General features: G+C 44.9%; 2 protein-coding genes across 5 annotated transcripts in view; one reads left to right on the top strand and one right to left on the bottom strand.

The window, feature by feature from the left end:
• Positions 1 to 5,992, bottom strand: part of NDUFAF5 (NADH:ubiquinone oxidoreductase complex assembly factor 5) — a 65,618-nt gene extending 59,626 nt beyond the window's left edge. For 2 of the 4 annotated variants that reach the window (XM_073553813.1, XM_073553812.1), the window contains exon 1: positions 5,481 to 5,738. In XM_073553813.1, the coding sequence (XP_073409914.1) occupies positions 5,481 to 5,738 (258 nt within the window). Of the gene's footprint in view, positions 1 to 5,480; positions 5,739 to 5,919 lie in introns of those variants that run through there. The other 2 variants (XM_073553814.1, XM_073553815.1) reach the window with 2 other exon arrangements.
• ESF1 (ESF1 nucleolar pre-rRNA processing protein homolog) overlaps positions 5,948 to 13,393 on the top strand; it is a 65,789-nt gene continuing 58,343 nt past the window's right edge. The window contains exon 1 of the mRNA XM_073553811.1: positions 5,948 to 6,086. The gene's annotated coding sequence lies outside the window, so the exon portion shown is untranslated. The remainder of the gene's footprint in view (positions 6,087 to 13,393) is intronic.

A 13,393-nucleotide genomic window follows, 5' to 3' on the forward strand; every position in this document is an offset into this window, starting at 1 on the left:
AAAGACTTATGCGCCAGAGTTCTTGCATCTGAATGCATCTTTCCAGAACTGTCTAAAAGTCTTTTCAGAGCAAATCTCCGCAGGCTTTCAGCAGATCAACTCCAGCATTCTGGAGGTGAAGACACTTCTGCAAACCATGCATTCAGAAGCAAGATCTTCGCCAAACCACACCTTTTTCAGGTCTGTTGTGGAGCGCATGGAAACGCTATCTCCTACCCAGCAGATGCATGTAATGCATTCATGCCACGGTGCTCTCCAGCACGTTACCTCCCAACCTCCTCCTCCCACCCCAGTAGTTCCTCCACCTGCACCCCCTCCAGCCACTTTCCATCCTCCCCCTCCTATTACATACCAGCCACCTCCCCAGTACCAGCAACCTCCCCAGTACCAGACATCTCCCCACTTCCAGCAACCTGCCCCGTACCAAACTCATTCCCCATACAACTTTCCATCAACATCATCTGCTCCTACAGTCCCTGCCCAACCCTCCACTCCACCGCCCACCACCTCTTCTGCCTCCCACATGTCCACCCATTCTGTAGCTTTTTCCACACCTTCACCTCTAACTGTTCCTTCCCCACCACGATCCCAGTCCTCTCTCCACACTCCCAGTGTCGAAGTGTCCCGCAGCCCCTCCAGCAGTATTTCCACCCCACACTACACCGAGTTATAATTTTTTTTGTTAATAAAATTGCCCATTTGGTTGGTTTCAAACATTTATTAAAAAAGTTTTAACTTTAAAAACATTTTACAAAAAAAAAAAAATATTTTAAATAAAAAGTAAGGCTAGTTTCACACTTGCTTTTTTTTGCAGCGCGTTTTTCCCGCAAAAAAACGCATTGAAAAAACGCAAACAAAAGCATACAACTGCTGCGTTTTTTTCAAGCATTTTTATGAGCATGCATGAAAAAAACGCAGCGTTTTTATGCGTTTGTATGCGTTTTTAGTGCGTTTTTACCGCGTTTGCGTTTTTTTCCAACATTAGGTGGCCCCTCACACTAACCCAAACCATGACTTTACTAACCCTAACCCTAACCCTGACCCTAACCCTAACCATACTTAACCCTAACCCAAACCCTAAACCCTAACTAACCCTAACCCTAACCCTGACCCTAACCCTAACCCTGACCCTAACCCTAACCCTTAACCAAACCATACTTAACCCTAACCAAAACCCTAACTAACCTTAACCCTAACCCTAACCCTTAACCAAACCATACTTAACCCTAACCCTGACCCTAACCCTTAACCAAACCATACTTAACCCTAACCAAAACCCTAACTAACCTTAACCCTAACCTTAACCCTAACCCTAACCCTGACCCTAACCCTTAACCAAACCATACTTAACCCTAACCCTGACCCTAACCCCAACCCTAACCCTGACCCTAACCCTTAACCAAACCATACTTAACCCTAACCAAAACCCTAACTAACCTTAACCCTAACCCTAACCTTAACCCTAACCCTGACCCTAACCCTTAACCAAACCATACTTAACCCTAACCCTGACCCTAACCCTGACCCTAACCCTTAACCAAACCGTACTTAACCCTAACCCTAACCCCAACCCTAACCCTGACCCTAACCCTGACCCTGACCCTAACCCTAACTCTAACCCAAACCCCTAAATTCCATGGTTAACAAAAAAAAACGCATGTGCAAAAAAACGCATACATGAGCATGCCAGTGCGCATGTATGCGCATCCATAGGCTATAATGGCCATTTTTAGCGCAAAACGTGCGCATATGTGCGCATGCGCTTTTTTGCAGGGCCAAGAAATGCAACATGCTGCGTCTGGAAAATACAAACGCACACCCCAAAAAAACGCAGCGCATGAAAATCGCATACATGCGCTTACCAGCGCGCAGGTATGCGCACCCATGTTAAATATAGGGGAAAAAACGCATGCGCACGTATGCGTTTTTTTCCAGCGCAAAAAAACGCAAATGTGAAACCAGCCTTAGCTTATCGTTTTACAATGGTTGACTGTCATTTCTTTCTGCGGCGAAATATGTTAAAAAAAAAGGTTCAATAATTTCAAAGGTCAAAAGGTATTCAAAACCTGGTATATAACTGTGGGTACATTTTACCTTTTTGCCACAGTTGTGTTCCTGGTTGTGTTTGAAGCAAAGTATTTCACCTAAAAAGTTGTGTATCTTGTTGGTGATTTCCTAACAATGTACACAACTTTTGCTAAAAGGTGAAATACTTTGCATAAAACACAACCAGGTACACACCTGTGGCCTAAAGGTAAAAATAGTAAGACCATGACAAGATAGCCAACTTTGGTTGGCAAAGGTATATACTGTTGGTACAGAAGGTACACAAGTAGGGCACAAATCTTTCACACTCTGTCATCCTGCCATTGTACTCTGCCTTGAGGTGACAAAGTATAGTGCAAAATTGTCCCTCATTACTGAAACCGTCACAGAACTTCTAGTGGTAATGTCATGGTAATCTTGCAAGGTGGTTTCTTCAGAGGTGTCCTCAATGGAAATGGGTTCCTTGCAGATAACAAAATTGTGGAGTACCACGCAAGCTTTGATCACCTCGTCCACAGTTTCTGTCTTGAGGTTGATCGCAGTCAATAGGACCCGCCATTTGGCTGTCAGAATACCAAAGTTACATTCAACCATTCTTCTTGCTCTTGTGAGGCGGTAATTAAAAATGCGTTTTGTTCTTGACAATCCTCTGCTACCGTATGGTTTCAAAAGGTGTTCTGACAGCTGGAAGGCTTCATCCCCTACACAGACAAATGGCATAGGTGGACCAGATGTTTGCGGCAGCGGTGTAGGGGATGGGAACTGGAAGGTGTTTCCATACAGTTTACGCCCCATGGCAGACAGTTTGAAAACTTGAGAGTCATTGGAGCGGCCATAGGCCCCGATATCAACAGCAATAAATTTGTATTCCGCGTCAGCGATGGTCATGAGGACAATTGAAAAATATTTCTTGTAATTGAAATATTCCGATCCCGATCCGGCTGGCTTTACAATGCGGATATGTTTCCCGTCCACAGCGCCCAAGCAGTTCGGAAACTGACATATCTGTTGAAACTTTTCTGAAATTTCAATCCACCTCTCTGTTGTGGGCTCTGGTAAAAACTCTTCAGCTAAGGAGTCCCACAGTGCACGGCATGTGTACTTCACAATTCCAGATATGGTGGAAATCCCGAGTCTGTACTGGAAATGCAGTGACGAAAGGGATTCTCCAGTTGCAAGAAATCTGTGGGGAATTAAAAAAAAACAATTTGTTTAAAATCACAGCATTACATACCAAAACTCAGCTATAACACTTGGAGATACAAACTACCACCAACAAGATTGCAGTGAAAGTGTGCTCTGATGCGAGCACATCCAATAAATGTGGCTTACCTTAAAGTCACCATCAGACGCTCTGCGGGTGAAACAGAGAAGCGGCAATAGGTGTCCGCTTTTCTTATGAGGTGTGCAATGCGCTCCACCAAGTAATCAGAATTCTCCATTTTCATCCAAACATATCCAAAAAATTTCTCCGGGTTTCGTCTAAGGTCCATGCAGAGTGTAGAATAGACCCCACGCGTCATTCTCTTGGCTGTGATGGGGTGGATCCACAAACGTCGTCTACGATGCCTGATGCGCTGCTGTCTCGCTCTCTCCTTCTCCAGAACAATCACCCTCAAACGATTCGCCTCCGCTGTAAAATCCACCAAATTCTTCAAAATATTTCCAATCACAACATCCATCTTCGCCAGTAACTTGCTCTTCTCTCCAACCTGCACTTTCTCCTCTACAACCTGTCAAAGAAGGGCTGTAGGAACACGCTATATATAGTTTTCCAGTAGCCAATCCCGTTCGGAAGGCCACAAGGGGCGATTTTAAAAACCAGATCCGGCGTAATCCGTCAAAAAACGGATCGAAAACCGGATGAACCGGATGAGACGGATCTGGTTTTGGCTGTCAAGCGCAAGACGGATCCGGCAGAAAAACGGATCCGTCACATCAGGTTTTACAAAACATTTGCCGGATCCGGCGCTCCGGCACGACGCCGGAACGCGCCTGACGCCGAAAACCTGATGTGTGAAAGTAGCCTAACAGATTCACTTTACACACAATGGGTATGAGTTTTCATGAAATTGTATCCGTTTTGTTTGAACTGTTAAATGCACACAAAATAAAAATGAAAGGAAACAAATAAACAAAACACATTCTTCACGTGAGAATACGGCCTTAGGTGTTGTTTACACAGTGTTCTTTTGATGGGGCTTGTACTTCGTTTTCTGAACAGAAAAAAAACTCAGTGTTTACAATAACCGAAAAATGAATGACATTTCTAAAGTCTCATTCACACATTGCGTTTTTTTCCTGTTTTTTTCTTTACCTGAGGTGAATTTTATGGTAAAATTCTTCTAGTGTTTTTCCTGCAGTCTTCTCCCCAATAAAACCGGCAGAAAAAAAAAAAAAACCAATACAGTAACGGCAAAATGAATTAGATAATATTTACAGTTTCATACACAAATTTTGTTTGTTCAACGAATCAAGGATGCCTAGGATATGTTCACATTGAGTTTAAGGCTTTGTGCCCACGTAGCGTTTTTCATGCAGAATATTCCTGAGCGGAAAGGCACACCCTCTTCCCGGGAAAGCGCATGCGTTTTATGAAGCGCTTTTGTAAGCGTTTTTGACGCTTTTGTTAAGCGTTTTCCTATGCGTTTTTGCAATACAATTGAATGCATGCATTTCCACAAAATTAATGAACAGCAGCGGAAAAAAACGCACCATTAGTACAACATGTGCGGATTCCATTATGATTACACTGGATGCTTTTCTTAAGCATTTCCGCAGCAGAAACGCGCGTCTAAAAGCGCTGCGGAAACGCTTAAAAAACGCAACGTGGGCACACAGCCTGAGAGTTTTGTTAAGTAGATTTTAAAGCGGATGGGCTAAAAGATTCACATAAAGAAAAACTCAGCTTGAACATAGCCTTAAGGCCGTGTTCACACATTCAGTATTTTATCTTAGTATTTGTAAGCCAAAACCAGGAGTGGGTGATAAATCCAGAAGTGATGACGGGTTTCCATTATACTTTTCCTCTGATTGCTCCACTCCTGATTTTGGCTTACAGATACCAATGTTACTGACCCAATACTGAATGTGTGAACGTGGCTTAACAGCAAAAACTGCACCAAAAATTACCACCGTAAAGCAGCAGAAAGTTTGCATTAAAATGTGTTTTCTGCTGTATTATTTTGGCTACTTAGCTTCATCTATCTCAGTTAGGTTTAAAGATGGTGAAAGAATAAACATAGTGCATTTAAAAGAAGAAAAACATCGCAAGTCAAAAAATGCTAGAAAAATGATCACATGGTGTGAAGGAGATTTTAGAAATCTTGTTCATTTTTGTTGTTAAAATACTGGGTTTTTTTTTCTGCATTACAAAACAGAAGGAAAAAAAACCTGCTAGGTGTGAACAAGCCGCTACTGGTGGCGGCACTGACCTCTTCTCGCAGGTACTCGTACTGGTGGGCATTACCCTGGGAGGCTGCCCAGTTCTTCTGTCTCCTTTTCATGCTTCTGTCAAACACATTGAAGACACTGTCTGTCCTGGAGGCTGATGCCCTTCTGGGCACTCTGGTGGTGGAGGAGAGGGCACCTGTGTGCCAGCCTCTGCTGCTGAAGGCTCTGTGGCCCCTCCTGAGATGCAGGAGAGAGCACCTCATACACAGGCTACTATATACCAAGGCACTAGTGGCCATAGCGATGCCTGGCACTGACAGCGCCCCCTCAGCTGTGCAGTGGTACTAATGCAATGTTACCAGTTCCTCCTCAGCTGGGCACTGTCCTCGGTGCAGTGTTGGTGGTGCCCCCACAGCAGTGTTACCAGTGCCCCATGTGTATGACGAGCAGAGCAACAGCACAATTATCCGGCGCAGTTACCAGGACGCCTCCTTCTCACATGCTGGAAGCTTTACACACAGCCAAGGACACAGAAACGGGAAGTTATTTGGCCATTCGCGGCCGCCGTAGCCGGGGTGAGAGGTCACAGCCGCCGCAAAGGATTGCTGGGAGGAATCACGTGCTGATCGGTGAGCTGCAGGAAAGAGGTGAGCGGCTGTGATCAATCTGTTTTATCCATATACTGCTTGGGTCTGCTGGTGCTTGTAGTTCCAGGACATCGCCGAGATTATTGCACTAATAAGATAAATCTGTCCGTGATTGTAAGCTCTGTGGGCGATCAGCTATAAGCGCTGCGTTATTACCAAGTCTATTGACTGTGTACGAAATTGTGATTGCTAGGGAGCAGGAAGCAGAGAGGCTGCTCTTCCCCTCACAGGACCCATAATGCCACCCCAAAGTGATCTCAGGGGGTGCACACAGCACAGCCTGGACCTCTGCCGGGGTGCATACAGCTATGTACTGAGTCCTGTGGGTCTGTGCTGTAGACTCCTAGGTACCATCAGTAGGTATGATTAAAGGGATTATAATAAAAAAATTTTGGCACTCAGCTTGTTGCAAAGTGAAGGTTTTTATTTGCAGTCACAAATCTAGACGTTTCGGCTATACAAACCAGCCTTCATCAGTATGCTGCAGGGTTGATAAGAATACACACGGTACAAGTCAGAGGCTACAAATCATACAATCAAATAAAATAAAAATAAAAACATCTGAACAACACCAGAAAAAACTACCATGGGTGCATAAGTGATAGGAGGGACGGATTGAGGTGTGAGGGAATGGAACTGGAAAAGAAAATATAAAGGAATAAAGAAAATATAAGAAAAAGGTGAAACCTACCCAGACTGCTCGTGTGAAAAGGATTGCTGTATATCTAAAGTAGGAAAAGTATGGATGTATTAGAGTTATGCCCAATAATATAAATGAGATAGGTTGGTGATAGGTATATAAATACTCACTAGATATAAAGCCACCAACAGGGCGACGGTGGAGGTAGTGTGATCCGACTTGAAGATTTAGTTACAATGATCTGGATTTTTTTTTAAAAGGAAAAAATAATATATATATAAAATTACATAGATTAATGAACTTATTAGCTCTTTTCTATCATCACCAGACCCTTTAAGCAAGGTCTCCCATGGGATTTCAACCTGTCATTCCCTTTATTAATTATAACAGGTCAGTCTACATAGCACAACACCTTATATCATTATAGTATCGTGATGCGTTTTCATTTAAGACTTGTGTCTCATATATATATATATATATATATATATATATATATATATATATATATGGACAAACAATATTATATGAGAGAAGTGTTGCGCCAACTTAATGATAGCTCCGTTTATACAGTCCTATCACATGATCTCATGAGGAATGTTAGGGTACTGTCACACTTAGCGATGTACCAGCGATCCCGACCAGCGATATGACGCGGTCAGGATCACTGGTACATCGCTAAGTGGTCGCTAGTGAGCTGCCACACAGGCAGATCTCACCAGCGACATCGCTGGGGACGGGGGTCACTACTTACCTGTCACACTAGGCGATCCTGCGTCCTCCCGCCCGGCTCCACGCGTCGCTCGTCGTCACAGCAGGAAGCGCCGCAGGAAGCTGACGACGAGAAATGGTCCTGGACGTTCTCGCGTGATCAGCGATAACCAGCGGGGGAGCGGTCATAGGTAAGTATCACACACAGCGATATCGCTAGCAATATCGCTATAATGTCACAAGTTATAGCGATATTGCTAGCGCTATCTCTTAGAGTGACAGGCCCTTTAGAGATTGTATAAACTCTGCTGTCACAGACTATACTACACGAGGCATAATTGACATTAAAACACATGACTTTTAGACCAAAACGGATCCCATCACTCCGGTATTTTACATTCTTCCTTAGATCCATAAGAGACTGGAGTGCCCCCCCGGGCCGACCCATAGTGGCATCGACAGACTCTATTCTGTAACCATTATCCATACTCTTGGAGAAAATCTTAAGCCCCCTTACACGTCAAGCATCTTCTTTTTGCCAAATTTTTTTTATTATCTATACTGGTGTGGGAACCTTCTTTTGTGCACCAACGCAGCAGTGCCACGATATATTTGTTGATTAAAGGGATTGTCCTCCTTTGGGAACAATTTTATTTTCTTACTTAGATGTATATATTTTGGGATTAACCTTATTTTTGCAGTGAAGTATCATTAAAAAACCTTGCCCCATTTACCTTCTCTCTATAGCCTCTGTGTGTTGCATTGTTTATTGCTGGCTGCAGAACGAGATATCTGAGAATCTGTCAGTGAGCCCGTTTTGATTGTCTGATGTGACTTTTGTAACCCTTTTTCAAAGCTGCTCTCAGCTGATTTATGACCACAAGTCGCAATAACGATTGTGCAGGTGGAAAAAGAGCCTGTAAAAGCAGAATTTGTAATCAGAGTTGCAAAAATTACTAGCCCAAATATTTGCACTTAAGTAAAAAGAAAATTAACCTCCATGTCCTCCTGTATTATATCTGATAAAATAAGCTCTTGGAATGTAATAAGTGCCATATTACAGATCTGTGCCTCGTAGGTCATCAGACACGGCCTCAGGATTTTGTAGTTTGAGGGCTTCTCTGAGATCATATTTATTTTAGGAGTCTCCCAATCTCCATCTTTGTAATATCCACTGAATTACTGAAATGCCGCCCCCTTATGCTGAGCTGTGGGACTCTGTACTGGGGTCTCCTGGTGCTGAGATTCCTTAGCACGACTGGCAATAGGGTATCCACAGTGATAGTCTGGGGTATTGTGTTGTGGGTCGCTCCCTTGGGCTTGATTGCTGGGTGATGCACAGAATGTCTAAAAGTTCAAACTTTATTGAGACATGATTAATCATAAAATCACTTCATGGAAAACATGATAAGAATAAAATGGAGCGACACAACAAACAGATAACCGCACCGTTGGGTAAACAGCATAGATATATACACAAATATGCTCCTATAGGTGTTTGTTATAAAATAGTCATATGAAAAAAAGCCTTTGTAATTAAATAAAAGCCAAATTTGGGCTAATTAAGTGCATAAGTGCGTAAATCATAATTACATGATCACTATAGGCATATAAGAATATAACAATGAAAAATTTCAACCATAGGAGCAAGCTGGAGATAGCTGAATACTGGGCTAGATAAAGCAGTATGCCCATGTGCAAAAAGAAACAGTATAAAACCCAGTACAGATCTCCAAGCTAGTAATGAAGAGAAACAGTGTTGCTATCAGGGCATATTTACCTTGTGGTGCGGGCAGGAGGACCCCGACGCGCGTTTCGCAGTAGCTTTATCAAGGGGCCCCTTCTTATATGCCTATAGTGATCATGTAATTATGATTTACGCTGTGAGGTGCCAAGGGGAGAGGTACTAGAAAACAGGTATATTTCTCCCCGTTTCATTTCATATGTCTCCCTGTACTGATGATGAAGCCAGTTTATTTCACTGTAATCCAGACCTGGTTTCCTTAGTGATCAGCATGGAAAGGACTGGTAGTTCCCCCTCCACTTATTCAATCCAGGTTTTGGTTTCCTGACTCGTCCAGCTGATATAATCAGGAGTAGCTGGGATCTCTCAGTCTATCTCGTCTGCTGAGCTGGGAGCTGACACAGTAAGATTACATGGACTTGTTTGCTGTTATATAGGTTTATTTTGTAGTTAGCCTGCTATTGTTAGTTAGTGGCCAGACGGCCTTAGATGTTTTGTTTCATGTTTGGCATGTGTAACATTGAATAACAAGTGTGCACAGTAAATATGCCGTGTTCATATCCATGTGGAACTTGCTAGTCTGCTGTAGTGACTCCATAGCCACACGCTTGTGCCAAAGCAAAGATCCCAGCTGAGCTATCTATTCCCCACAAATGGTGTTTCGAATGCGGGCACTTGTGGCTGCTGGACTGTGACTGCAGAGAAAACGCTGTGTATGTCCTGGCTGAAAGCTTCTGCGCTTTTGAAGAGCCAAGAATCCAGTAATATGGAGGAACTAGTGAAGCAGTTATTGCAAGCAAATGTGCAACAACAGCAGACTAATACTTGCTCTGGAGCAGCAACACCAGATGCAGCAAGAGCAGTTGGAGGCAATAAAACAGGCCTTGGTTCGGCAACCCCGAGATGAGGGAGATTGTGCACAAAGCGCTGCTAGTGCGCAGAAAGCCGTACAGAAGACTTTGCTTAAAATGACCGCAGACGATGATGTGGAAGCATACCTCACCGTGTTTGAACGTATTGCAGAACGTGAGCACTTACCGCTGGACAGATGGGCTGAGGTAGTTGCTCCATTTCTAAGCGGAGATCCACAAAAGGCCTATTACGATCTGAGTGGAGCAGATGCTATGGACTATATCAAACTCAAAGGCGAAATCCTGGCAAGGCTGGGAGTAAACACGTATGTACGCGCACAGAGGGTGCATTTATGGAATTGTGTGGAGCATCAGCCAGCCCGCTCACAAATGCATGATCTCATCCATCTAGTAAAAAAAATGGCTGCAACCAGAGGCTTTGACGTCCGCACAGATGGTGGAGCGTGGTGTTCTAGACAAGTACCTGCGGTTCTTACCCTCTAAGATCCAGAGGTGGGTTGGACAGGGTGACCCAACTACCGCTGACCAGTTGGTGAATATGGTCGAACGCTACAATGCTTCTGAAAGCTTACTCCAAGGGACGTTAGCACCCCACTGGCTCCCCAAGAAATCGCTGGAGAGTCCTGCGAAACCTACTTCATCTTCAAAAGAAGAGAACGTCACAAGGAAGGGTAGCAGACCTACAAAGGACTATGGAGGTGGTACGGGCTCACATCAAGCCAGCAGACCTCGTCTGGGATCTCCATCGAGGAGGCAAGGGCCTATACAATGTTGGCGATGTCGCGGGCTTGGCCATGTGGCAGCTAATTGCCCAATGACTACAGAGCCAATGGACTGTAACGCTATGAGGCGTCTTTCGTTATATGTGCAGTCAGTCTGTGTGGCGGAGACCCTCACGGGAAATGAACAACACGTGTGCCACGTCGAGGTTGACGGTTATAGTGTGAATGCCGTCTTGGATTCCAGCAGTCAAGTAACTTTGGTACATGCCAGTTTGGTGAACTCTAGCGCCCTAACGAACTTAACCGTGGGCATTAGTTGCATCCATGGGGATACTAAGAACTACCCCACTGCCTGGGTTACTCTTGCCACGCCAGTAGGGACCAAAAGACATCAAGCGGCAGTCATAAAGTCTATGGGACACAGTGTAATCCTGGGGAGAGACTTTCCCTTATTTTGGGACTTGTGGAACTTCCAAAGTGGCATGAACCTTCTAGTTGAAGACGGTACTCCGGAGCTAGCCCCTGAACCATTGCAGCAAGACGACGGAGAACCCATCTCAGAGGAAGTACTAGAATCTGCGGACTCTCCTCTGGCTGTGTATGCAGGCGAGGCAGACCAGCTAGTGGATGTTTTAGAAATGCCTGATCTTGAGGTGGCCCGTGGTAAGTTCGGGACCGCTCAGCACCAGGATCCTACTCTAGCAAGGGCGTGGGAAAACATAAAGGTCTCCGAGGGAAGACCATTGTACCCAGGGGCTCAAAACGAGTTCCCACACGTGGCGGTGCAGCAGGATATGTTGTATCACATAGACAAGGTGCGAGGGGTGGTAGTAGAACAACTAGTGGTACCTAAGTCCTTTCGCCAGGTAGTTTTGGAGTTGGCACATAAACATCCCTTGGGAGGACACCTGGCGGTAGAAAAGACAAAACACCGTATCCTGCAACGTTTCTTTTGGCCGGGTCTAGTGGGAGACGTGACCCAGTATTGTCGGTCATGTCCTACGTGTCAATTGACCGCACCTGTGTCACATTTTAGAAGCCCCTTAGTGCCCTTACCAATAATAGAGGTGCCCTTCGAGAGGATAGCAATGGATATAGTCGGTCCATTAGTTAAATCTGCCAGGGGTCATCAGTACATTTTGGTAGTATTGGATTACGCCACGCGTTATCCTGAAGCAGTGCCCTTGCGGAATGCCAATGCGAAATCAATTTCAAAAGAGCTGGTTAATATGTTTTCCCGCACTGGCATTCCGAAAGAGATACTTACGGATCAAGGGACCCCTTTATGTCTCGTATACTTAAGGATTTATGTAAACTACTAAAAATCTCCCATTTGCGTACCTCAGTATATCACCCTCAGACTGACGGTTTGGTGGAGCGCTTTAACAAAACCTTAAAGGGAATGTTGAAAAGGGTGGTGGATAAGGACGGGAGAGATTGGGATGCCCTACTACCATACCTCCTGTTCGCTATACGTGAGGTACCCCAATCCTCCACAGGCTTTTCACCTTTTGAGTTGGTTTATGGGCGGTGTTCTAGAGGCCTGTTGGATATTGCCAAGGAGACTTGGGAACAAGAGGTGACTCCTTATCGCAGTGTAATTGAACACATAACACTTATGCAGGACAGAATTGCAGCAGTTATGCCAATAGTTAAAGAGTGTTTAGCGCGCACAACATGCCCAAAGAACGGTATACAACCGAGCAGCAAAAACACGAGTCTTTCAGCCCGGAGACAGGGTGTTGGTATTGGTGCCTACCGTAGAGAATAAATTTCTTGCGAAATGGCAGGGACCATACGAAGTGCTGGAACGAATAGGTGAAGTAAATTATAAGATACACCAACCAGACAAGCGAAAGCCCGAACAAATATACCACATAAACTTGCTTAAGGCCTGGCGGGACAGGGAGAGTCTGGTGGCAGGAGCTGCCCTTGAGGATGGGCCTCTAGGGGCACCACCTTCTAAGGTAAAGGACCCCCAGTGGGTATTGCAGACACGCTATCCGAAAGCCAAAAACGAGAGACCAGGGAGTTCATACAGCGGAACGCAGATATTTTCTCGGAACTTCCTGGCCAGACTCACCTAATTAAACATGACATTGTTACTGATCCACAGGCCCGGGTACGGCTAAAACCATATCGAATTCCGGAGGCTCGGAGACAAGCCATTGCCCGGGAAGTGAAGAAGATGTTAGAGCTCGGGGTCATTGAGGAGTCCCGGAGTGATTGGGCTAGCCCTATCGTACTGGTGCCCAAACCCGATGGGACTATCCGATTTTGTAACAATTTTCGGAAAGTAAACGAAGTATCGAAATTCGATGCCTACCCGATGCCAAGAGTCGATGAACTGATAGAGAGACTGGGTTCGGCTGGGTACATATCCACTATTGACTTAACAAAAGGTTATTGGCAGATTCCCCTCACAGAATCAGCCAAAGAGAAAACTGCCTTTGTTACGCCGCAGGGATTATTCCAGTACCGAGATATGCCATTTGAGTTGCATGGTGCCGCAGCCACCTTCCAACGTCTAATGGATATTGTCCTAAAACCCCATGGCCAGCATGCATCCGCGTACTTGGACGACATCATTATCTTTGGCGATGACTGGGACACGCATTTGT

Source organism: Dendrobates tinctorius, unplaced genomic scaffold (assembly GCF_039654945.1).
Source record: "Dendrobates tinctorius isolate UK_male_01 unplaced genomic scaffold, ASM3965494v1 ptg000203l, whole genome shotgun sequence".
NCBI classification, from domain to species: domain Eukaryota; kingdom Metazoa; phylum Chordata; class Amphibia; order Anura; family Dendrobatidae; genus Dendrobates; species Dendrobates tinctorius.